The 26256-nt window shown below is 54.3% G+C and overlaps 1 protein-coding gene across 1 annotated transcript in view; it reads left to right on the top strand.

Annotated features, from left to right (window-relative positions):
- Galnt17 (polypeptide N-acetylgalactosaminyltransferase 17) overlaps nt 1-26256 on the top strand; it is a 351033-nt gene that overhangs the window by 312676 nt on the left and 12101 nt on the right. The window contains exons 7-9 of the mRNA XM_076839996.2: nt 16959-17144; nt 19338-19475; nt 21872-21967. Coding sequence (XP_076696111.1) covers nt 16959-17144; nt 19338-19475; nt 21872-21967 — 420 coding nt within the window. The remainder of the gene's footprint in view (nt 1-16958; nt 17145-19337; nt 19476-21871; nt 21968-26256) is intronic.

Here is a 26256-nt window from a genome sequence, read left to right as displayed (position 1 = left end):
TGCATCTGAAGCCGTGTGCTCGGCTATGTCAGGAGCTATGAGAGTGACCGGCCCCGGACCAGGCAGAGAGCTGGGGCAGAATCTTGCTAGGCCCGGCCACTGCTCTAGGGGGACCTGCAGGTAGCCCAGCCTCCTCTCAGAAGGTCCTTCCCCATCCCTGGGTCTGAGGCTGCCAGGCTGACCCACCCCAGTCTAGTAAGTGCTCCAAGTCTTAGCATCCAGCCTGAGCCAGGGTCCCCTGATCCCCGGGCCCCCAGCCCTGGCCCCCCAGCCCTGGTCCCTAGCCCCAGCTGCTGGGATCTGTATCCTCAGGAACAGGTGCCTGACTTCCACACCTGCTCTGAAAGACACAGTCGGGCGGGGACAAGCTCCCTGTGGGCTGTGAGGACCTGGCAGGCACAGGCACTGGTGCTCTCTGAGAGCCCACAGCGTGGCCCCTAACATGCTGCAACACCCCCCCACCCTTCCCCCGGGCTGTGGACCCTTGTGGCTTCTCTCCTAGTTTTGGTGCCTCGGTGTACTTTGCAGCCCAGACAGCCGTACTCTGTCCTCCGTGGTGGCCGTCAGCAGGAAACCAGCTTCATGAAGCTCTACTTCTTCCCTCAAATGCTATTTGCAGCAGGATCTAGTTTTGCCCCAGGTGGAAGCTGAGTTGCCCTCCCGGCTGTCCTCTGCCCCGAGGCTGCTGCCCTGGGGATCTGAAGTCCTCCAGGTGGCCTCATTAGGGCCACCTGCTGTGAGAAAGGCCCAAGGAAACTGGGGAAGCTGGCAGAGAGCCACCAAATGGACGGCTGATGGAGATGGCCACTCTCTACTGGAACCCAGCTCAGGAGGCTGGCTGGTCAGGCAGGCTGATGAGGACCCAGCACCGTTATGTCCACCGCCCAGAACAAGAGGCCCATCTTGAAGTACAGAGGGTCTTGAAGACTAATCAGAGGGGGTTTTCCCTTATCCTGCACCCTATGTATAATGGAATTTAAAGCCGCATAAGCCAGAAATCAAAGGTATTCAGAAGGGATTTGAGAAGTTTAGGAGATGCGAAGATCACAGACGTAATTAGAAAGATAAGGATTATTTTCCCTATGTTTGGGGGACTGATTTATGGGGGATAATGAGGCTGCCTGAATTCAAAGTTGCTTTCCACATTCTGCAACTCATTAGCTATGCACCAAAAGTTAGCTAACTTCTCAGAGCTTCTGATTTTTCATTTACAAATGAAAATTATGAAACTAACCTTATAGAATCTAATTGTGAGAATTAAATGAAATCACATGTAAAGTACCTAGTTCAGGACCTTGCACCTTGCAGATGCTGAAAATAGTAGCTATCAATGTCATTGTAATTATTTTTAAGATGATTGTAATGGCCATGGTAATAGAGAGTGTCCTTAATGTACCTCATCATCAAGCGAGGCCACAGGGAGTCACTTGATATTCAGAGACCAGACTCCTGTGAGAATCCTGCCTCCGCCTCTTAATGTTTTGGAATTCAGCTAATGCAGGTGGTGTCCAGACACCCTCTGTGCTGGGATTCTGATGAGGAGTAAGACAGGTGGCCTGCCAGCTCTCACCCACCTGACAAGATGGGGACAGATGAACATGAACTGGTGGCAGCACAGAGAGGCTGTGGCCAGAGAAGCCAAGGATGTGTCTGTGGGGCTGTGGCAGTGGGGGGCTGGGGGCTTCTAGAGAAGGCAGCATCGAGATGGGACCTGACAGATCGTGAGAGCTCCACAAGTGGGCAGAGGGTCACTCAGGTGGAATTGCAGGTGACAGGATCCTGGGCCAGAGAGGACTGTTCCTAGGAGACTTTGTGGCTTGAATAAAGGTAAAGGTAGCTGGAGAGGATCAGCAGAGCCTGGTCTTTGGGGTCTTGTGGGTAGAATCAGGTCCTCTCCTTAGGGCAGGGTGGAGCCACTGATAGGAAGGAGGAGAAGTGCTGCAGGCAGACCTGCCCTGTGGCATATGATCCCACTGCCCCTCCATGGATGGCACCCTGAGGAAGTGAAATCAGCATGCCAAGACACCACTCACAAGAGCCATCAACCCAGCGTCAGCATCCACTGACGAATAGGTGGATGAAGAAAACGTGGCACCCATACACTACATTATTCAGCCATGAAAAAGAATGAGATCTGTCAGCAGCCTAGAGGGAGCTGGAGGACATTGTGTTAAGTGACATAAGCCAGGCACAGAAAGACAAGCACCGCCAACCAGCCTGCCTTCTGCTGGCCAGGGGGAGGCCGCCAGGCTCCCTGCCGGCTGCTGCTTGCCCCAGGTCACCAGCCAGAGGGAAGAGATTTGAGGACTTGAAGGCAGACTTGTCGCAGCCGTGAAGACCCAGGGGGGCTTTCTGGAAGCCTGGGGAAGCTCTGGCACTACTCATCTGCGCATGCGGGGCCACGGAGGCATGCCCCAGCCCTCCTCCAGGAGCCCAGCAGAAGCCCAAGAGCAACCCGCACCGCATGGTGACCCGTACTTGTGCATCCTGCCTCCAGCCAGGGTCAGTGGTTGGGGTATCCGTGCAGACAGTTGGTTGGTCCCATCCAAGGTCACGGTTGTGTCACGAGGGTGCAATGGAAGGCCAGTGGTGCAGGCTGAGGTCCCCAGGAGAGAACACTCCAAGTGAGGGACACAGACTAAGCCAGGAGCCAGCGGAGGAGCTTCCCACAGCAGAGGGCGGGGTCGGCACAGCCAGCGTTCACACCCGCTCAGCGGCTACCTCGCTGGGTTCAGATTCAGTTAATGAATAAGTGTAAAGTGCTTAAAACTCATGTCAGGCCTAGCTCAAGTTACATTGTTACCTTTTTTTTTTTTTTTTTTTTTTTTTACTCCTGCAGCCATCCAGTGGCCACAGGGCCTCCCTCTGAGAGGGTTTAGTGTAAGTAAATGAAAGATAGATAGGAAAAGGAGCCTGAGATGAGAGTGGTACAGTTCCGAATGGCCGGGGTTACCATGGAAACAGGAACATCCCGCCCACAATGAGCACTCTCTGGTCACTGGCTGGATTTCAAGTGCGATGTCCCTGTGCACACAGGAAGCATTTTAGACCAGACCTGATGAGACAGTGGGTCCACACCAAGTGATGTGGGAGTTGAAGAAAGCAGGTGTCCTCTGCCCTAGAGGGCAAGAAAGGGCTGGAGGGGGGTTTCTGGCCATGGGAGGCAGGCAGATTGGATGGGAGAGAGGGGTCATGGTGGAGCCCAGGGTGGGCCATCTGAGTAGTCTAAAGGAACAGGGGAGCTGATGGGGTGGGAGGTGAGGGTGAGCGGAGGCTGGGGGGGCTGTCACCAGACCTCTCCTCTCAGTCTGGGTTCTGCACAGAGGTCCACGCCACTGGAGGGGGACCTGGGGTGTGTTAAGTGGAGAGAAATGGCTTGGGGAGACTTGAAAGGCCTGGGGAGAGTCACCCGAGACCCTCCCAGGGATGAAGCCAGCCCTCCTCTCCTCCGTGCACACAGCTGGCAGAAAGGGGACCCTCAGCTGAGGCTCCACCTCTTCCCCGCCTGTATCCTGGGGTGACAGAGCTGTCCTTCACCCTCCTAGACTGCTGTCTGTGTCCTGCCTCCAGAGGCACAGCTGCCAGGCAACTGCCCAAGGAGAGCCATGGGGTGGCCGCCCTCAGCAGGAGAAGCTGGACGTCCCCTTCTCTCTGCCACGGAGCTGAGCCATCGTCAAGCTGGGAAATGTCAACCCACCTCAACCGAGGTGCGCTGGGGCAGGCAGCACGCAGGACAGGCGGGAGGCTCATCAGTGCTCCATGGCACCCAGGAAGTCCTGTTCCCGGGGACAGACTGCAGCGCTGGGGTGGCCGCCCGCCTGCCGCCCGCCTGCTCCTAACACAGAGCTCTCAGTACCGCCTCATCCATCAGAACCCTCCGTCTCATCGTCAGGGCCGGGCTCCCCCAGGGCAGGGAGGCTGGCCGATGGCGGGAAGACACAGCCTTCTTTTAAATGAGTCTCTCTGGCACCATTTACTCTGAATACGGACAATCTCTTCTCGAAGTCTGGAAACCACGTTATTTAGAAAATTAGGATAAGTGCCAAACAGAGCAAGAGTGGGGAGAAATACCTTCCCTCTTAGAATACCAGGAAGCCGAGGAAGCGGCAGGCCGAGCAGCTGTCCCTGTGAGACCTGCACAGTGTGAGTCCTCTGGCTGCTCTGACGCTTGTGATCATAGATCTCTAAGTCAATCAATAAACACAGTCCCTCTAAAAGGAAGAAAGAAACCAAAATACCCACGCAGACTTCTCATGGCTGATGAACATCAAGCATCTCTCAGGCCTGATTTTCCTTCTTACAAAACCCTGGTTGTAGAGAGATGGGAAGAAACTCTCTTAAAATCTGCATTTGAGATTTTTGAAGTGATAGCTGGCCTCAGCTGAGTTAGGAGTTCTCAGCCTTGGATTCAGCATCTCCAGAGAGTGGATGATCATGCACCAGAGTGAGCTTGGCACATAAATGCATGTCCCTGTTTCCTATGGTCCTCTTGGTATCCGCATTTGCTTCTGTCATGAACACAGGCCGTCCACCTCTGTATTGCTGGCATACCTGTCTCCAGTAGCAATCAGATGGGTCCACATCACCATTGAGTCCTGTGGCTATCTGGAAATACCACGTATCTGCTGTGGTTTCAGTCTTGAGTGTCCCTAAGGGTTCAGGTGTTTAAGGTGTGGTCCCCAGCCTGGTGCTACTGGGAGAAGGTGGAAACTGGTAGAGGTGGGACCTGGTGACAGGTCTTTGTGTTCATCACTGGGGCTGTGTTCTTGAGGGGGATTGTGGAACCCCATTCTCTTTCATTTCCTGGCCATGGAGTGAAGGTTTTGCTCTGCCAGATGCTCCTGCCATCGTGGCTGCCATAGACCCAGGGCAGCAGGGTCAACCAACCTGGACTAAATCCTCTAAAACGCTGAGCCAAGGGAAGCCTCTCTCTGTGCAAGCTGATTACTCCAGAAAGTTTATAATGCGATCTGCTTCTGACTGCTGTGGCATTTAGGATAGTTAGGAAACCCAAACTAGACCGCGTTGTTCATTGTGTTAAAGAGGCACCTGTGTGTGTTTTAATCTGATCATGTCCTTTCAATGTGATTGGTTTGTTTTGCAATTCTGCATAGTTTTCTTCCGTGTTTACAAACATATTCTGGGGAGGGGTCCCTGGACTTCACCAGAAAAAGTGTCACGGTAAAGGTGTAAGCATCTCTGGATTCAGGCAAGATGATCCCCAGCTCCTGTGGAAGGGCAGATTCCCAGTCCCCCTGTCCCCAGGCCCAATAGCTCAGAACCAGCTACAGCAGATGGGACCTGGACAGATGTGTCTTCTGAAGCTCCGCAGGGGGTTGAGATGCGGCTGCCAGGCCAGAGTCTGTTATTTGGGGACTTCTTGGTTCAGATCATGAGGACCCCAGTGCCTCACATCTCAGAACACGGGGCTTGGTGGCCCTGCTGACAGTTCAGTGGTGGAGAGAAGGCTCTTCTCCCGCTCTGGGACAGACGTGCTGGGAGGAGCATTCAGGTTGAATAGACCCGGCTCTGAATCAGGGCGCGTTGCTCCGTGAGACAGTGTGCTCGTTAGCCTGCTGGGAATTGCCTTGGCCAAAGTGAACTGGAGCCTGAGAAATGAATTGGGACCGAGGAGCCATCAAACCCAGCCCCACACCCCAACATCTCACAAAGGCTTGTTATGGGGAACCGCTTCAGAAAACACTCAAAGTCCAAATTCAGATCACAGAGAGCTTCATTGACTGGCCAGGGACTGTCACCCACCTGTAGAGACTGAAGTCTGTGGGAGAACAGCCACTTCCTGGTCTGTGTCTTGGGAATTTAAGGAAGAAAACCAGCTCAGGGACTTTCCTTAGCATCAGACAAGCAAGCCAATCACAGAAGCTAAGGCAGCAGGTGGCAGAGCAACTCAGACAGCCGCATCTTGGGTCTGAGCAGATGTTAGACAACCTTATCCTGGGTCCCAGCAGGTGGTCAGCAGGGGCCAGAACCTATTTCAAAGTCTTGGGTCACCAAGACCACCGTATCCTGGGTCAAGTACATTTTGAGGGGTACAAAGTACAGAGAACAATATATTATAAGAAAACAGCTTTCATTTCAGCTTCTCAGAAACAGCTCTTGTAGCCATTTTCTGTTTTTTTTTTTTTTTTTTGGTTTGTTTGTTTGTTTGTTGTTTTAATAGAAGGCAGCAAAATGGAGTCTTAGACCCGTCAGTGGCCGCTCTTGATCCTAATTGTCTTATCTCGCTTATCAAAATCTCATGTCTGTAATCTGTATTTCTTACTATCTGTCCCTCACGCTCTTACTGACTGAACTTGCCCATACACACCTCAGGACCACCGCAGTGTCTCCTGGGTGGTCCCGCCCAGCCTTGAGCCCCACCTGGGGAGCCACCTGGGGCAGCTCCAGCTGGTCAGACCAGGCTGGGGGCCAGGGACTCTGGGGGCCAATCCTGGAGAGAACAAGAGAGTGGAGCGGGTCCCTCCAGGCAGGGCAAGGTGGCCTGGACCCCAGAGAGGTGCCACCTGCTGTGCAGAGGGACACAAGGTCCACCAGCCTTTAGCCCTGCACCAGCGTCAGGATTCTCCCTCCTCACGTCCTCCCGCTCCATCCCTCCCGAGGGCCCTACATGAGGTCCTGCTGCTCCCACCTCATGCTACCGTCCTGATCAGTGGTCACTGCTCATTTTCCTCCAGCACTTCCACTGAGCTCCCATGGCTGCCCGGGGTTTCCACACACCCCATGTCCCTCCAGCAGGCCAACAGGCGCTGTCAGCTGCACAGCATTGAGGAACCGCGTCACAGGCAGCACGGTGCATGTGGGACCAGACAGAGGTCACACGCGTGCCCAGCCTTTCTGGCTTCTGGGAGTGGTGACTGGCAGCACCTTTGATCTAGCCTCGACCCAGACCTAGGATTTGAACTCAGTGCTGAAACCCCACCTCCCGGCCTTTGCAACGCCATCTTAGGAACCTGCCATCAACAGCTCATCTGAAGCCCAGCCCCACCTGGGCCCTGAGTCGGTGCCCACTTCCCGTGATGCCTGTCAGAGCCCATCACATCGCCTCCTGCTGTCCAGGTGGAGCCATGTGCACTTGCCCCCACCTGCACAGGTGCTCCTGGCCTCCTTCACCAGCTCATGATGGCGGCTGTCTGATTTCCAGTTCTCCCACTCTCTGTGGCTCTGCCTGGCCTTGGACCCTTCTCGGTGCCTGGTGTGGCAGTCTGTTGTGGGGCTTCTCAGGCTCTGTCACGATGGGTAGCTCTCGCCTGGCCCAAGCTTTGGCATTTGCCCATTGGACCTGAGCACTGTGACCTTGAGTGGGGGGCCCTCCCCTCTCCAGCCCCAGTAGGGGGAAGAAGGACATCTCCGGCTTCCCCGGGGCCAGGGGAAGGCTTCAGTGAAGAGCCATCCAAAGTCCTCTCCAAGGACCACACGTGGCAGCTGCGTTACGAAGAACACAGGATGTCCTTGTCCAGGGTGGCCTGCTTAGTCTGGGATCACTATGATGGGCTAAGCAGTCCCAGCCTCTCCCTAGACCCAGCCCTGAGCTGTGGCAGGCCAGCACTGTCCTTCCTGCCTATCCCGCAGCACCAGATGGCATCAAGCCCAACCATGTTGGGTGAGCACGGAGGAGGTAATCGCAACCTCCAAGGGCCTTTTGGAGCACACCAGCAGGCGAAGAGGACCTACAGCCCCTGCCCAGCCCTGCGCTATCTCACCACTCTAACTCTTTGATGCTGGAGACAGAATCAGACGTGATTCACTGTGCTCCCTTGTCAAGCACAGCTTATCCATAACCGAGCCCCGAGCCCCCGCTCCCGGCTGCTCTCTGCAAGATGCTCCAAGTGACAGCCCAAGGGGGTTGATGAGCCTCGAGGGAGGCCGGGGTGTTACCACCTTCCCCTCCTGGTGGCCTCTGCCCGAGGTCTTGGAGCACTCGCCTGCAGCCTGGCATCCCAGTGCCCAGCTGAGGGATCCTCTCTGAATCACCTTTGCCTTCCTAGCCTAGTGGACAGGTGTACGGCATCTTGCCCAGTGACTACAGGTGAAGTCACAGACAGCTGGGGGAGGAGCATTGGGATGCCCAACACCTGTGTGGCTGGAGCTGCCCTGCAGAAGGGAGGGCTGGTGCAGAGGAGGAGTGGTGGGCAAGGCCCACCCAAATGGGACCCCTTTGGCATTCCCCTAACACAGAAGCCCTTTGTGCCATAACCTGTGGTCCACTGGAGCAAGGCTGCCGGGAGCTTTGACTGGTAAGCCAGCACCAGCATTGTCAGCCCTGCCCAGGGCTCTCCTAGGTGCGGAAGCCATAGAACAGAATCTGAAGGACCGCAAAGTGCCCTCGGACACTTCCCAGGCTCAGTGAGTCAGCCGTGCGTTTCCAACCAGCCTCGTAGTTCCTCATTGTGCACCTGAGAAATAGCTGGTGACTGGCCACAGCACCTGGTGCTGAGGGACTCTGGCTGCCAAGATGCTTAAATTGAGATAGGTCTTGAGGTCCTTATCTGTAAATCCTATTTCTGAGAAACAGTAATAAATAAAGCAGAAGATTGAAATTGAATTTCTGTAAAAGGATGTTAGGAGGAAAGCCATCATGCATCCGTCCAATTTGGTGGAGAGAACATGCGTTTAAAGTGGGGAGAGCTACACACACACACACACACACACACACACACACACACACTATCTCCAGAGCGGCAGAGGGGAGGGTCAAGGGAAATTCCCAGGAGGATGAGCTTGCTCCTTGGGTAAGAGGGTCACTGAGGGTTCCTGGAGCAGATCTGCAGGGGGAGGACAAATTAAAATGTTCTCTTAGCCCAAAGTCTGGCTTCTGGAATCAGATTTTACCCAGGATGAAAGGTAAAATATGCTCACACTTCAGTGACTCGATGGGGCTGTTTGTGATTTCTGAGTCTCACCAGTGTTGCTTCTTACACTTATGTGGGTGTCAGTGGCTTCCTGGGCCACTTCAGTCTGATAGGACAATTCCTGTGAAGAGGGGAGATATCCGGGGACATCCCCGTCCAGGTGAAGGTCAGGCCTTTCCCCCAGGGAAGGACCAGAGGGCATCCGGGCCCCATGGGCCTGGGACTCAACACCTGGAATCCTCTTCTCAGATACAGAATGAGGCACAAAGGCCACCCCCCCCATAGGACTCTCAGGAATGCGGGTGCTGGAGAAGCCGGGGGTCCATGTGCTGTCCTGGGGAATGGCCGCAGGGCCTGCAGGAAAGGTCTTTCCCTCTGTACCCTCTGCTCACACAGGAGGATGTCTCCCCCCTGCTGCAGGGCGAGCTGGCTAGGTTGGTGGGGACACCAGCAGGGTGGATTTGCACAGTACCAGGGAATAGCACTCAAAGAAGCAGGGCCTGGCCTGGCCTCCTCCTGTGGGAGGAGAAGTAGGAGAGGGACTCGGTCTAGCTGCTATGGGGCTCAGCTGGGCCGCCCGTCCCTTCTCTGCCTGCAAGGTGCACACTCCAGCCCATTCTCCAGGTCCCTCTCCTCCGCCCTGGCTCCTGGGCGCCCTCTCCAGGCTCAGCCCACACTCACACCCTCCAGTCCCTCCACTCAGGAGAGCATCCACGGCTCCTTCACTGAGGGGAGAGCACTCATTAGCTGCTCACGTGCCTGGCCCATTCTGGGCAGGTGGACCCTGGACCTGGATGACAGGTGAGGAAGAGGGAGAGTGCACTCCCACCCAACCTGTGTGCTGAGCTCTGTAAAGGCCACACGGGCATCTAAGGGGACTCTGGCTCTGCCCAGGGCCTCCCCAAGGGAGTAACAGTGGAGCTGTAGGCTCAGGTGTGAGCAGGGCTCAGCTGGCCAGTGGGGGAGAGTGTCCGGGAGGAGTGTGGCAGGTGGAAGAGTAGCAAGGACAGAAGGTTGAGGGGGACGGAGGGCTACAGAGAGGACTGCATGGGCCGGGGGCCACACCAGGCCTTGGAGACCTCACGAGGTCATGGGCTTAATCCTCAGAGCCACTGGAGCCAGCGGGACGTTCAGGGTCAGGGCAAGATCCACTGCACCACCCTGGCTGCAGAGCGAAGGTCGGATTGGATAGGGCTGGGTCGGGAGGTGATGGCTATGGTCCAGGTGAGAGGTGGGGGCAGCGTGGTGCCCGTGGTGGAGGAGGACGAGGCCTGGTGGTCTGGTGGTGATGGAGGGAGTGGGAGGGGCTGAGCCAGGTGGAAAGGTATCGGTGCAGGATGTGGAAGGGGTTGGCCAGTCCTGGGGAGCACGTGCCGAGCATGGCTCCGGGACTCTTCCATCCCACCTGTGGGACGGGGCAGGGAGGGGGTTCCTGGTCCTTCTGTGAGCCTCCCTGGGGCGCATGCAGGCTCCCGGTGGAAAGCAGCTTTCACATCACATGGCATGGGCTCTTCTAATGACATGGTAGAAAACTGTCATGGGATTATTGGGGCTCCGAGTCTCCTTATTCCTGAAGGATGCTTTGTGCTGCTCATGAAATACAGCTGGCTTCTGAAAATCGTGAGATAAGCCCAGACCTTGACCATCAGAATCCTGTGAAGTTAGGTGAGGGCCTCGCCCTTGCTCTTAGACAGTGGTGTCCAGAGTGGGCTACGCTCGATGGCCCATTGGGGAAGGAGAGGAGTCTGTGAGCATTGACATTTTATAACATTTTTGAATTTCTATTAATCTGTCAAATTTTTCAAATGAAGTATTTTAGCATAGTAGTGTGCATGTGATTAAAAATGAATAAAGTAAGTGTATTGGACCAAGAGGCCATGCTGTACATTTTTTAAACATAACAAAACTCTTTTGAGGCCAAGGCATCTGGGAATAGCTCACACAGCACAGGAAAGTCTGTCGGCTTTGACACCTGGCCTCCTTCACCTCTCTTCTCTTGCCCCTGAGGCCATCTTCAGGCTCGCTCACCCATCTCCCTGGCTGCCCTGCTCCTCAGAACTCCATCCAGCAGTTCTGTTGGTTGATAGTCTCCGTTCCAGCCCCTGGAGAGAAGGTGGCCTGAGCAGTACCTGGCACGCTCACAGATGCCTGGGCCTTTCTTGAGCCCCTGGACCACCTCCAGCTATCAGGGGGTTGACAGAGCATGTCTCCTGCCCAGCTCCTTCCTGTCCCCGGAACACAAGTGACAACATTACAGCCTCTGAAAAGGTATGGCATGTCCTCCAGGCTGGGCCCCAGATGTGGCTAACATCACCGTCACCTAGAAGAACTTCTTAGACAACCGCTGGGGCCTCTGTTTGCCCCTGGGAAATGACTGGGGTGGTATCAAAGATTGTATGTTTTAAGGGCTCTCCTGGTGATTTTGGAGGCACAGACAGTTTGGGATGCAATCCAGCGTCTCGTCCGCCCTGCAGGACAGACCCTGGGACTCTTGCTGGGAAGAATCTGTTCCCGGAGACTGTCACCAGGCCGTGGTCCAGGGCAGTTCTGGAAATCAACTTCTACTGGGTTAATGGCGTTCTTCCCACAATCTCTAAGTCTCTAATGAACTGGGGAAATATTTATGAAGTGGTAGGAGTTGATTGTGTGGGTGAGATGTCACAAGTTGTAATTGAGCCAAGAGCCCCCTGAAGTGCTAGGCACCCATCCCCCATGGACTCTCACCGCCCAGCACCCTCTTCTCCCAGGCCTGCTGTCAGGAGGCAGAGGGATGCACCAGGCCAAGCTGCACAGCTCCTGGAGTCTCCTGATGTCCCCTTTACCACCTCCTCCTGTCCCAGAGGCCTGAGTAGTTAGGACCAGCTGTGTGTCCAGTGAAGGGTGCTTCTGAGTATTCAGTTAGGCAATAAGAGACTTGGGAGTTACTCCCACCCTTCTCTCCCAAGCCTCACCCAGCCCTTTTCCTGTGATGACAAATCCCTCCCCTTGCCCCACGTCTCCCTCTCTGTTGCCCTGACCCCCTAGCTCTCTGCCTGTCCAAAGCTGCTGACTTCCTCTCCTGCATGATGGGAAGCTCTCCTGTTTCTCCGACCCTCCTCTGCTGCTGTCTGTTCCCTCACTTAAGCCAGAGTGACTTTTTCCAAGCCCGTATCCTTCAGCATCATTTAGAAGAAGGATGGATTTCCTAACCTGGCCCGCAGACCCAGGTCTGGCATGGACCATGTCTACCCTTCATCTTCAGTTTGCGCTCTCCTGTCTCCCATGACTAATCTGAGTCCACCTCTAAGCTCAGCCACGTGGCTTTTCCTGCAGTCCCTGGACTTCCCACTTACAGCATCTGTCTGCTGCTCTATAAGTCCAGACATGGTGACCTAAGTGACAGATTGGCTCACAATTCTGAAGTCTGGCCGTTGGGGCTGGGGTCAGCTGGATGGCTTGTCTGCTCTTGTCTGAGGGGCATTAACGGGACCCACTAATTGTCAGAAATGACTAGACATGCCTGGGAGGGAAGAAAATGGGTAAAAATAACTCCTAGGGCTCTCGCTGTGTAGCTGGGTCCACTACCACAGGCAGCCAGTCAGTGGGCCAGCTGGTTCAATCCCAGGTGGTCTTGCCCATGTGCCCGTCTTCAACCAGGGTGACTGGAGTGGCTGGGCCTTCCTCACTGACCCTCAGTTCCCTCACAGCAGGGTGGGCTCAGGGTTCCAGGAGAGAGGACGGGACCTTTTGCATGCCAGGCCCACGTTTTGCTGCTCAGCTATACCCCCACCCACCAAATGGATAATTTTTGATGAACAAACCCATTGATGACACAATGCTCACTGAGTCCTGAGTCTCTGCACTTCCTGGTGGCTCACTGCCCTCTATGCAGGGGTGGTCCCAGAGCTTGGGGTGCGCTCTTTCTGGCCTCCTCTAGCCCACCTGGAGGCCATGACTCTGTTCTGTGGGGGGGGGGGGCCTGGCCTGGAGTGGTTTTCCAGTGGATCAGCTCCTGTGCTCTTTCCTTCCCTCTGTCCAGGAGCTTGCCATTGGGGCTGATAAACTCTAACCTAGAGAACAGATCCTCGGGACCCTTCCTTGGGAGCAGCTGCATTGGGAGGCCAGTAGCTGGTTCTTGTCTGCAGGAGACCACCCACCTTCTGTGGGAGCCCCCCCCCCATGCTCTCAGAGCACTCAGTGGGTCAGATCCCAGGTAGGACCGGTGCTTTCTCCATCGTGGCCCCAGCTGACCTGTTGCTCAGGCTGAAAGACTTTTCAGTCCACTTTGAGAACCTCTCCTCTGCTCTTGATGAATGTGCTTCCCTTGATAGATCACCAGCTTCGTGAGAGCAGCAATTTTGGCTGATGACACTCTCCATTCCCATCCCCTGCACTGGAGAGGAGAATGCGTTTGTTTTTCTGGAACTGAGGATCAGACTCAGGGCCTCGTGCGTGCCAGGCCCACGCTCTCCCACGGAGCTACACCCCCAAACCAAGAATGGCCAGTTTCTGATGAATACATAAGTTCACAAATAGCTGTTTCTAGAGTCACATGACTTCCCGAGGACTGGTTGCCACTTAGGCATGGCGGGTCAGTGACCTCTCAGCCAACCCAGAGCAGAGGCCCCAGCGCTTGAGAGCCCCTTAGGTCCTGGGCTCCCTCTGTCTCCCCTGCAGTATCTTGCTGCTCCAGGGCTTTCTGTAGCAGAGGCGTTGGCCTCCCAGACTGAGGAGTTGTTGGTGCTACCAAAGGTCCACAGGGTTTCCCTGGGGACTGTGCCCACTCAGCCCTACCACCTCAGGCCCTTCATCCGTCCCCTCATCATTCTGCTCACGGTCCAGGAAGGATGCACCAGCCCACTCTACAGAGAGAGGGACAAGGCGGTGGCAAGGAAAACTAAGGGGTCCATAGCCCCAGTCTACTCTCCCTGGTTAGGAGGGGTCAGTGCCCTCCATGTCCATCAGGGAATGGTGGCCCCCTACTGTAGCATGTGGTTGAACTCAGGGTTCTGCCTCCCTCAGGGTTAGTCACTTTTTTGTCACTATAACCCAAAGTCCCAGCACAAACAACTTAAAGGAGGAAAAGTTTCCTTTGGCTCATGGCTACAGAGACTCAGTCCAGTCAGTGGGCTCCACGGCTCTGGGCTGGGACAGGAAGGAAACCATGGCAGGAAGTGGTGGAGGGACAAATCATGATGACCAGGACAGAGGGTGAGGTGCCAGAGATACAATGTCACCCCCAAAGGCACACCCCTGGTGACCTACTTCCCCTGCCACACCCCACCTGCCTACAGTTACCACCCAGTTGACCCGTTTATGTGAATTAATCCACTGACGGGGCTACGGCCTCACACCTCATCATCTCTCCTCCGAGCATTCTGCTGGGTTTAGTGGGTTTCCGAGTCAGTGTTGGGAGCTCGCAGTCCTGGGCTGGGGTCTGGAGCAGGCGGGCACACTGGAAGTGGACGATGGGGCAGCAGGGGCAGAGGCTGCCTCTCAGGCCCCAGGCGGGCCTCTCTGCCTCCCGCACACACTCCATCTTCACCTGGTTCTTTCTCCTTTTCTTCTTTTACCTTTTCTTTCTAATTTTAGCTCTGGTCTGCCTCTCCCCTAGCCCTCCAGAAGACTGGCAGTGTGAGTGTCCATCGGAGCCATTTTCTGTCCCACACAAGGTGCGCTGCCGCCACTTATCACACTCGGGACACCAAATGCTGTCGGAGTCTGTGGAGATACTGGGCTGGGCCATGGACCTGGCAGGGCAGGCAGGATGAGGACAGGAATGCCCTGCAGGCGGTGGCAATTCCTAGATGTCCAGGCCAGCTGCACTGACCTGGCTGCTCCCTCCAGGATGCTGGCCTCCCAACAGTGGATGTAGCTTCAGAGCACCAAGCCTGAGGGGTGACCCTCACAGGCTCAGCAGGAAGAGCAGGGCAGCTCTGAGCTGGTGCCCACGGGTGTGTCAGGTGTGCCCAGGTCAGGAGGCCGATGTCCCTGCCACCCAGGATGGACTTGCAGAGCTGCCTGCCCCTCGCCTGGCTCATCCCCTCCCTCTTCTTGCTTAAGAGGCTCGGCATCTGACGCTGGCCCCGGCCTCTCACCACTCGGCCCTTCTCAGTGGCCTGGCCACACCCCAGCTTTGGAACAAGCCTGACCCTGGTGCTTGTGGAAGACTTGGTGCTGGTCACCTGGCTGTGGGCTCTGTCCCTACCTGGAGTCTCCTTTTACAAGATAGTCTCCGCTTTTGCTGAGGCCCCTCGTGTGCCTGTGTCTGTGGCCCCTGTGCACTAATCTGCCTTCAGAGCTCCGCTTCTCCACTGTCTGTCCACTGGAGCCCCCAGCCTGAAACATACCCCATGACCTTAGCTCCAATCTCCGCAGACCTGTTTGTTCTGGCAACAGCTTTGTGGAGACTGTCACATGTGGAGATTGTCACTTACCAGGGCGAGTCACACATCCAGTGTACACACTTGAGTGGCTTTTAGTGTCTTTAAAGAGTTGTGCGATCCCTCACCACAATGAGTGTCCGAACACTTCATCATCCTAAAAGCCACCCATCCCACTGGAGGTCACCTGTCTACCAGAGCCACTCTCAGCCCAGGGGTCACCTGTCTGCTTTCTGTGTCCACCAGTTTTCCCACCCGGGGCCTTTCAGGGGAACAGGATCATCGAGGTGGTCTTCCCTGTCTTCTGTCACCTAATGTGACTTCTAGGCCCATCCTCATGGTAGCGGAGGGCAGCATTCCATTTTACCGCCAGATAATCTTCCAGCCTATGGATGGGCCACATTTATTTCTCCATTTATCAGCTATGGGCATTTGCCTAATCCTTGGTCATAAAAATTCATCCTTATATTTTCTTCTTAAATTTTATAGTTGTGGTTCTTACATTCCGTTCTTTGATCCATTGTGATTTGTGCGATGCGAGGCAGGGTCTGTATTCGTTCTTCCTCATGTTGTCCCAGCTCACTTGTTGATAAAGCTCTTCTTTGTCCCACTGGTTGGTCTTAGCGCTCCTGTCAATTGGCCACACTTGGGAGAGTCTGTCTCTGAACTCTCCTTCCTATCCCACTGGTCTGTGGGTCTTTTCTTAGGCCAGTACCATGCCCTCTGGATTGTGGCAGCTTTGTGTTAAGTTTTGAAAGTGGAAAGTGAAGTTTTCTAACTTTGTTCCTTTTAGGATCTTTAAACCTATTTTGGGTCCCTCATATTTACAAATAAATTTTAGGATTGACTTGTTTGTTTTTGCAAAGAACCAGGCTGATGTATTAGCAGGGATAGTGTTGAATCCTTAGATCAGTTCAGGAGCCATAACAATATCAAGCCCCTCTGTCTTCCTCCTCTTTTCTCTACTGGTACCCAGAAACTCATTTTCAAAATCTAGCCCTGCTTGAAATGCTCAGAAATGCTCAGATTTTCCTGCCTGGACCACAAGAGGGCACCGGAGAAAGGCCCTTCCCACAGGGAGCAGGGCCCTTTGAACCAGGATGCCCACTGTACCTGTGCTGAGGATGATAAGTCCCACTTCATTGGGCTTTTGAACCCCTCAAAAGCAGCCATCCTTTCAGCCTTCTGTCTGAACATCCCAGCACAGCAGTGGTCTCTGCCTGGGATGGCATTGGGAGATGTTTCCAGAAGGCCTGGCATCCACACCCTTGGGACTCCAAAACAGAGCATATTAACAGCACAATGTACACTTCTTGCATTGATATGGATAAAGAAGGTCTTTTTTTTTTACCTTAAATTTTCCTTTCTGGATTGTCAGGGCACAGCTCAGCCGGATGAAGAAAGCCTTCATGGATGCTAATTGTGCATTAGTGAGGACTTAAAAAAAGTCTTAGGCTTATGGTGCTCTCTTATGCAGAGCTGGGCTTTATATCCTGAACTATTTTGTCTGTAGGAATTCTCCAAACCTTCTTTTATGTGTATTTTAGTCAGGTTAGATTAAGCTATGCTGCAATAACAAACCAATCTTGAACTCTCAGGGGCTTTGTATAATAAAATGTATTTCTCACTCACACTAAATTGGTGAATCATTGCTTTGGGGACTGGGGGAAGAGCAGAGGCCTCTGAGAATTTCTGTCTCAGCCTAATGAAGTGTTTTTATCTCCAGGTGTGGCTCTGTGGGGGTAGCATGGAGGTCCTGCCTTGCTCCCGGGTGGCGCACATTGAGCGGAAGAAGAAGCCGTACAACAGCAACATTGGCTTCTACACCAAGAGGAATGCTCTCCGGGTGGCTGAGGTCTGGATGGACGATTACAAGTCTCATGTGTACATAGCGTGGAACCTGCCCCTGGAGGTAGGTCCCTTCTCACCACCCCGGGACAGTGAGCCTTGCTGTTCAGATCACAGATTCCCTTAGTGAGTCAGAAATATGTCACCTGTGGGAAATCATGAATGCATTTTAAAAGGTTCACAGATGTCAGAGGCTTAGATCCCCTGCTTTGCCTGGGGACAGACGCCACAGAAATAAATCCACTTACAAAGATCAGAGGGTCTTATGTGTTAATCCCGGTCTTATTGCATTAATCTAGCGGTCCTGCTCCTGACCACACATGGTGTCCAGCAGGCTCTTGCCCAAGCCCTTGGCACTGCACCCTCATCTGCCTTCGCTGCTATCCCCCAGAGCGCCAGCTGCTTGGTGCCACACGCCTGGCCAGCCTCTTCCCTCTCCTCCACATTCCGCTAGAATCTGGCCTGGGAAACTCCTGATGCCACAGTCCCACAGGAGGGTCCCGCAGGCTGTGCTCCAGCTTGGTTTGAGTCCCAGCTGTCACGTAAGAGTTACAGGGGCTGCCCAAGTCCATGCGTCTCCTCTGCACCTTCATTTCCTCCACTGTAAAGGGGGTGATACCAAGGCCCCCCTCCCAGGGCGATCCTGCAATGGGGATGTGGCAGAGCAGGGCCTGGTAGGAAGCCCTGTCCATCCCTAGAGCAGGCCTGGGAGGAGGGCGTGAGGCTGGAGTGGCCCCAGGAAATACCAAGTGCTTGGCCAGCTAGGCTGTCCTGGGCTGTTAGGATGGCCATAATACAGATGAGGAGACGGCTCTGTGAGGCCCGTGTGCTGTGTTCAGGTCATGTCGCAATGCACGGGCAGGCTGTGCACCCCAGAGGCCCTCTCTCCATAGACGGAGAGGGCAACACAGGCTTGGGGTTTGGGGCTTTTATGGGGGAGGCTCAGGGATTAGAACTGGGCGGGTCCTAATGCCTCTGGTTAAGGGTGGGATTGGTATGAGGGGTGGTGAGTCTTTCTCAGAAACGCCCTTGAACTGGAAAGCGAAAGTTTTCTTAAAATAGTGGCTGTCACTTAAGATGTCCATCCAGATGCTAAGCAAGAACCTTACACTGGTCCCAAGCATTTAAAATAACGCACACTCAACCTGTATGTATTATTTTTTATACATACACACCTATGAAGAAGTTTAATTTATAACTTAGGCATAGTAAACAAAAATAACTCATAATGAAATAGGACAATAATAACAACACATTGTAATAAAAGTTACTTGAAATTACATGAATTGCTTATTTCCAGAATTTTCCTTTTAGTCTATGTGGACTGTGGTTGTCCACAGTTCAGTGAAATTGCAGAGAGTGAAATCACAGATGGGGGGCTACTGGATTACTGGTCCCCAATGCTGAGGGTCCCATCATGGTTTTTAAATATGACCGTCTTCATCAATCATGTTTAGTGTATTCAAACCGAGAGTTAAATGTTACTGCTCGTGTTTGCCTTGGGATTGGGTGAGTTGACTTTAAAGGAATTTTTCTTTAAAATCAATATCCCACTGCTAAAGAAATGTTAGTGCAATCATTTGAACCCTCTGCTCTGCCCCCAAGTGCCACCTGGCCGCCCTCCAAAGAGGGGCAAGCCTCCTGCCACCACTGATCCGCGGCCACCTGGGCAGGACCGTGGGTCCTGTTCCAGATACTTTATTTCCCCGTCAGCGCGCAGCAGCCCATTACAGGTTCATTTCTGTAAAAGCAGAGTGAATTATTCATTAGAGCGTCATTACGAGCTTTGCAATGGGAAATTATTTCCCCTTCTGCATATAATGAGCTTCGCCAGGAGCCAACAAAGGAAAACCACACGTGTGTGCAGAAGACAGACAGGAGGAGGTTACAGGCATTTGTTTTCTTGCCTTAATCAAATAATCCCTCCAATAACTGGCTCTGATCATTCCTGGGAAGAGAAGAGGGAAGGTGGGTGCCCGCATCAGCGCCTCTCAAGAGCCTCTCCCCAGGAAAAGCAGGGAGCTGTCTGGGCTTCCCGCTGCAGGGTTCTGAGCACCCCTGGGACGGGACCCTCCCAGCAGGGTGTGTGTGTGTGTGCGTGTGTGTGTGCATGTGTGCGTGTGCAGGGCCTCAGGCAGGTCCACTAAGGCCACTGCTGTGCAAGCCCACAGGCTCCCTTCCCTCCCAGAAAGCTTCTCAGAGAGGGGGCCCTGCGCCTGCTCCAGTGGCTGACGCCCCTTCTCTCCTCTGCTTCCAGAACCCGGGGATCGACATCGGCGACGTCTCCGAGAGGAGGGCCCTAAGGAAGAGTCTGAAGTGTAAGAACTTCCAGTGGTACCTGGACCACGTCTACCCGGAAATGAGGAGATACAACAACACCGTGGCCTACGGGGAGGTAACTCAGGCCACGCCCTGGGCTGGGTCCCTGGGGAGGGGGCGGCTCTGCCGCGGGAGAGGGACTGGCCCTCAGAGGTGTGGCCCTGGCAGCGAGGCTCTCTCCAGTGGGGAGGGGGCCAGTGCCACCCAGCCCCTTCCGGGTGTCCTCCCGAGCTCAGCTCGGTTCTCTCTGAACCCCAGCAGGGCTGGGCCTCCTGACCAGGTCACTCACCCCTCCTGTGTGTCTTGCCCTCCACACAAGGACCTCCACAGGATGGGGACTGTGTTGTCTTGTTCATGAAACTCAGCACAGTGCCAGACCAGGACCTCCATTAATAAATATTCAATTACTGTGTGATAGATTAATTGTATAAATACTAGAATAAAAGTTAAAAGCTTGGCCACCTGAAATCATTGTGTGGAACAAATATAACATAAAAACATTTATGTCTTTAATATATAAAGACCTGTTACGAATCTATAGTTAAACCACTTAAGATCCCAGTGGAGAAATAGAAAATTCTCAAAACATGAGATGTTCCGATGTTAACAGCAAACATATGAAAATAGGATTTGTTTCTTCCCTCTTAAAATACTTTAAACTGGCACGTGAATAAGCATCTGCAGGCCTGTGGTTGGGAGGATGAGGGGATGGGAAGCCTCCCCCTGAGCAGCCTATTGGGAACATTGCAGTGTCCGTACCCTCGGCACTGTAATCCAGTCCTAAGAACCTACCTCTATCCTTTCAAAATCGGAAATACAACTAAAGCTTTGTGTATAGGGTCCCTCATCCTAGCCAGAGCCAAACAAAATGCAGTTGTCCAAAAATGGGAGGGTTGACTGACTGACTTTGTGAAGGAGCGTGAAGGACCATGGAAGAACACAAAGGACCTTGAAGGTCTGTAAAGGACTGTGAAGGACCACAAGGGACTGTGAAGGTCCATGAGGGACCATGAGGGTCTGTGAAGGATTGTGGAGGACCATGAGGGACCGTGAAGGTCCATGAGGGACCATGAGGGACTTTGAGGGACCATAAGGGACCATGAAGGTCCATGAGGGATCGTGAAGGAATCTGTGAAGGATTGTGAAGAACCGTGAGGGACCACGAAGGTCTATGGAGGACCATGAAGGACTGTGGAGGACTGTGAAGGACCATGAAGGACTGTGAAAGTCTGTGAGGGTCCTTGGAGGACCATGGAGAACCTTAGAAAGACTGTGCAGGACCGTGGAGGACCTTGGAAAGACTGTGCAGGACCGTGGAGGACCTTGGAGAACCGTGGAGGATTGTGAAGGACTGTTAAGGACCGTAGAGAATTGTGAAGGTCCATGGAGGACTATGGAGGACCGTGGAGGACCGTGAAGGACCGTAGAGGATTGTGAAGGACTGCGGAGGACCGTGGAGGACTGTGAAGCACCATGAAGGACCATGAAGGATTGTGAGGACTTGGAGGACTATGGAGGACCTTGGGGAACCTTGGAGGATTGTGAAGGACCGTGGAGGATTGTGAAGGTCCATGGAGGACCGTGAAGGATTGCCAACATCATTATTCTTTTCTGTGTCCCCAAAGTGCCCTACCGAGAGGATGTTACTCTTATAAACCATAAGGATGGTTTTTAAGCAGTTTTAAGCTCCGCTCACTTGTTGGGCTAGACGTGATTTGGGTGCACAGGTGGGGTCCTCCTGCCCGCCATCTTGATTCACATGGTTAGGTTGGTCTGTGGAAGATGCACCCAGAGGGCCCTGGATGCACCTGGAGGTGGCTGCAGCCTGTCCTGACCTCTTGCTGTGGTCCTTGGGTGGCAGGTGGTGTGATGGGCCTGGAGGTCTGCACTGGAGAGGGCCTCACACACCCCAAGGAGATGTGCCCGGGAGCAGGGTGTCCTTGGGGACCTTGTCTATTTCCTCCACAAGTGAGTTCTAGGCACCGAGGAGGGTGCCTGGCACGTCATGGGCCATCAGGAAATGGTTCCAGGTGTGCAGATACATGTTGCTAGGGCTTCTCGTAGTGGCCAGGTCTTGCTTCTTCTTTAGTTTTTGTTTTTGGCTCCACTGCCACTAATGGCCTGAGAAGCCAGCCCTTGTGTCCCAGGGCTACTGAACCAGCGTCAGTGCTGAGGCTCACTTAGGATGTCTGTCCCCACCTGACTCCTCCCTGAGATGCCTTGAACCCAAGACCTGGGTGACCAGAGTTCCTTACAGAAAGTCCCCTCAGCTCCCATATGCTGTGGACAGAGGAGTTAGGAGCCGGGCTGGCGCCCAGGACACAGGCACAGGAGGACTTCCTCCTGCTAAGGTGGGGCCTTCCCGTCCTGACGTCGGAACCGCACGTCCCTCGGCGGTGGGGTGCTGGGGACGGAGTGGGGAGCAGCCCCACCAGGAGAGCTCTGATGGCCGTGTTTTCTCTGTCCCTGCAGCTTCGCAACAACAAGGCCAAGGACGTCTGCCTGGACCAGGGGCCGCTGGAGAACCACACAGCCATACTGTACCCATGCCACGGCTGGGGACCACAGGTAGGAGCGTGTCTCTGATCCAGAAGGAACTGGAATCTCCAGCCCACGGGGCTCCGTGGGACTTCTGGGGATTCCTGTTGCCCTGTACTTGGGTGACTGTCCCTATTCTGTGATTCCACAAGGTGGGGGCTTTCTGGTTGTTTCCCACGGGAGGCAGGGAGTGGGTTCACAGGTAGTTATGTCAGCAGATGCTAAGAGGGCAGTGCGCATCTCCTGCGGAAAGGACCCTGTGAATGAATTCAGAGTCCCTGCTGGTCTGCAGAGGGGTGCCGCAGGTGCACACGCTGCCATGACCCGAAGGCCTGGCTGCAGCTTGGAAGAAATGAGACGCTTCCCTCCTGAGAAGCTAATGGACGTGTCCATCCTGAGACTGACATTCATTTGGACTGTGGGTGCTGGTGCAGGAGCAGAGTGTTTCCCGGGCAGGAGGACCGTGTTTCAGAAGCATTTCCAGGGAGCACACAGGCGGCCAAAGGGGCTGAGAGACGAACCTCCAGGTTAAACTGGAGCCTGAAGAAGGGGTTTCCTCTGATGGCTCGGCACTCACCAGTGGGGTGTGTGTGTGTGTGTGTGTGTGTGTGTGTGTGTGTATGTGTATGTGTGTGTGGACACAGAGCTCAGCAGAGACTCTCCAAGACAGGGAGAAGACTCGTCCAAACCTGCCATCAGCCTTGATAGTCGTAAATTTTAAACATGATTCCGCCAACCGAGAGCCACAGAAGAGGGGACTGGTGGTGCTGGACCAGGAGGACCCGAGGGGAGGGGACAAAAGGCAGGAGGCAGGGCCCTCCTGCACCATCTTCACAATGCCCACAGCTCCAGTCCAGGCAGCAGGCAGCTGGGCCTGCCCTGAGGTAATGCCACCTGGCGACCTCACTAGACCTGACCATATTTTGGAATATGCCAGGATTCATTTTTAGAACACCTAACTCTCAGGCTTTGCATCGGTCAGCTTTTAGTGGCTGTGACCCAAACACCTGAGGAAACACCTTAGAGCAGGAAGGATCTGACTCACAGTCTCAGAGGTTCTGTCCACGTTGGCTGAGTCCATTGCAAAGCACCATGGGGGAGGGGCGTGGAGGGAAGGTACTCTGCTCGAAGCCCCCAGGAAGCAGAGAGAGAGAGAGGAAGGGACCAGAGACAGAGATGACCCCCAGGCCACACCTCCTTGACCTGCTTCCTCTACCCCCACCCACCTGCCTACAGTCACCATGCAGGAGTCCATTCCCACTGTCAACCCGTCAGCTGGATTAGTCCCAACCGTGAGGCTGTGGCCCTGGAGACTGAGCCCTTCCTAGAACCCCCACCCTGAACCAGGCCACACTGGGGACTGTGAGCTCAACACACGAGTTTTCTAAGGGACATTTCAAATCCCACAGGTTACATGTCCAGGAGGATGCCTGGCATGTCACAGGTCATCAGGAAATAGTTTAGGACGTACAGATACATGTTCTGCTAGGTGGCACTTGGACTGAGTCCTAGGAACCGTGGCATAATAGAGACTCTCTCAGGAAGATATTTTCATAATCACAAAGCAGCCTGAAGAAGCCACCTTCTGTGAATGAGGAAGGGGAAAAAAGTTCTCCTAAACACCCCCAGAAATCTGAGCATCCCCTGGCTCTCAGCAATCTCTTGTGTTGGGCACTTCAGGGAACGATTCTCTAAGCCACTCAGGAAGCCCGGGTTGACTTGAGGACCAGGACCTGAAGGGGGCCACAACTGTCCCTTGTGGTCCTGTGGCCACCTCCTCCCTGCCCACTGCCCTCCCTGGATGCCCAGAACACCCTCCAACGGTCTGGGGAGGACCCCTGAGAATCTGGCCACACGCACCCATCTTTCCAGGGCCTCTCTTCCTCTTTTGTCCCCTCCTCTGGGTCCTCCCCCTCAGCACCTGCTGAACTCCAGCAAGCATGCCTAGATAGATATGGAATGGACCCTTCACCCCAGAGATGGCCACCCCACTCCCCTGCCCAGAAGGCGAAAGCCAGGTGCCCAGGCTGCCTGTCCTGCTGGTGTTCCGTGGCCTTCAGAGCACAGCGCCAGCCTCGCTGGAAAATCACTAGGACTCATCTTTCACCAATTCCACCTACGTGCAGAGCTTCTCCAAATGTGTGCGCCTACCATTTAGCTGATTATGGAACAACACGCCAAATTAGGCTGCCCCTTGCCCCCGACCACTGACTCAGGGAGGAACTCTCCCGAGTAGCCCTGGTCACGTGCCATGAGCTGATTTTTAAAATGAATCTAATGTGATTTTCGGTGCCACCACATGTTCTGAATTAAGCACTCACCCTCAGCGTGGCACTCCCGCTGCCAGGCAGGAGTCCCTCTGCTGGCTCGTCAGGGTGCCCCTTCCCACACGCACTCCTTCCAAGCCTGGCATGTGCCTTGGTGTCTTTCAACTGACCCTTAAGTGCTGTGGACACTCAGGCTGAATCAGAACTCCTGGAACCAGGCATCTACCCAAAGAGGGAGCTGGTGTTCCCTGGGCAGCGTTAGCTTAATTAATGGACTCTGCACTGTAATTTATTATCTGGCAGCAATTAAACAGAGATAAAATGGGCACCGAGGAGGGTGATTTCCTGTCTTGTAGCATGTGTTTGTCAACAAGATGGAAATGGCTCCCGGCCATTTAAGGGCCTGCTCCCTCCAAGTGTCTGCAGCGAGCTCCCCATAGCTGTTTGGTCGAGACAAACATGCACCTCTCTCTGGAGCCTACGTTTTATTTTAAGATTGAATGTCGAGAGCGCAGCTACCCTCTGTGTCGGCTGGGACCCATTTAGAGCAGGAAGTCTTGTCCTGCGAGGCCCACAGGCTCCCCTCCCAGTGCCAGGCTGACTCCCCCCTGGGCACATGGCCAGGTAGGTCCCCAAGCTGCAGCACCCATGGAGAAGCCCAACAGCTTTGGCTGCCACACGTGGGAGTCCCCAGGCCCTGGGTTTGACCTCCTCTGTCAGGCCAGCTGGTCCACCCTCCCCAGCCTCTGCTTCTGAGAGCAAAGCCGCAAAGGTGTAGTCAGAAAGAGATCACCAACCGGTGGGCAGCGCTGCCCCCAGGGGCCCAGGCACTTGCTGAAGCATCCTCCACAGTCCTGACCGTCCCCAGGGCCCTGAGGTGGCCCTGGAATCCTGGCCACTGAGCTGCTGTCCAAGGTCCTGATGGTGCTGCTCCTGGTCAACGCTCTCCCAAGCTGAATTCCAACCCCTGCCCAAGTCAGCTCTGAGCACTCCAGGCCAGGGCCACACCAAGGCAGGGGACAGAAATGCCCACGAGGCCCATTTCATCCTCCCCCTCATACTCTGCCTGATGGGTGGCCACCTTCCCACCCCATTTTTTAATGAGAAAATGGAGAGGCTGAGCCATGCTGGTTTCTGAGTACAAGTCATGTGACTCGTGGCCTTGGAATCTCCTCTGTGCTACCCGCAGATTCTGGGGAACATCTCATATCCGTGAGCCCCGAACTGTGCTGTAGCCCATGCTGGGCACTGCAGGGAGGCTTAAACCAGCACAGGGGACGCATTTGCCGCTGGACTGTAAAGAGCAGGGTGCAGAGACAGGGAGCCCAGGGCACATTCAGGGAACATGGCGGAGGTGCCAGGCAGAGATCCCGGGCAGTCATGGGAACAGGGATGGAGAATACAGTGTCAGGACAAAGGGCCAGGGCTTCCCGTCCAGCAGCTCAGATGTGTCCACAGACTCCGAGCCACCTGGGAACTCGTCACACACATGGCTCTCGACTGCAGTCTCAGACAGCTGAAACCAGGCCCTGAGGTCCTATCCAGCATCTCCCAGGACTTTGCCTTCACAGCCACCTGCTGCTGGCCACAAGTCTACTGAGGACAGGTCTGGGTTAGACGTCAGAGGGAGTGGCTCTGTCTCTGCTGGTCTGGGGCATGTCCAGTCTATGCCTGGTGTCCCAGCTTAATCTTTAAAAGATTTATAACACTACCTCAGTTTTTATACAACTGGGTTTTTATTTTTATTTATTTATTTGATACCAGGGATCAAACCCAGGGGTGCTTAACCACTGAGCCACATCCCTAGCCCTTTTTAAATTTTTTTTATTTTAACACAGGGTCTCGCTAAGTTGCTGAGGCTAGCTTTGAACTAGGGATTCTCCTGCCTCAGTCTCCAAGGTTTTAAATTTTTTTAAAATAAAATGTACTCTGTATAATGTAAACTTAGGCCATTTTTTTGAGAGGGGGGTCTTGCTGTGTTGCCCAGACTGACCTCAAGCTACTGGGCTGAAGTGACCCTCCTGTCTCTGCCACCAGAGTAGGTGCAGGACA

This window comes from Callospermophilus lateralis, chromosome 19, assembly GCF_048772815.1.
Source record: "Callospermophilus lateralis isolate mCalLat2 chromosome 19, mCalLat2.hap1, whole genome shotgun sequence".
In the NCBI taxonomy this organism is placed as follows: domain Eukaryota; kingdom Metazoa; phylum Chordata; class Mammalia; order Rodentia; family Sciuridae; genus Callospermophilus; species Callospermophilus lateralis.
The sequence above is the reverse complement of the archived record's forward strand: the minus strand, read 5'-3'. Positions and strand labels throughout refer to the sequence as shown.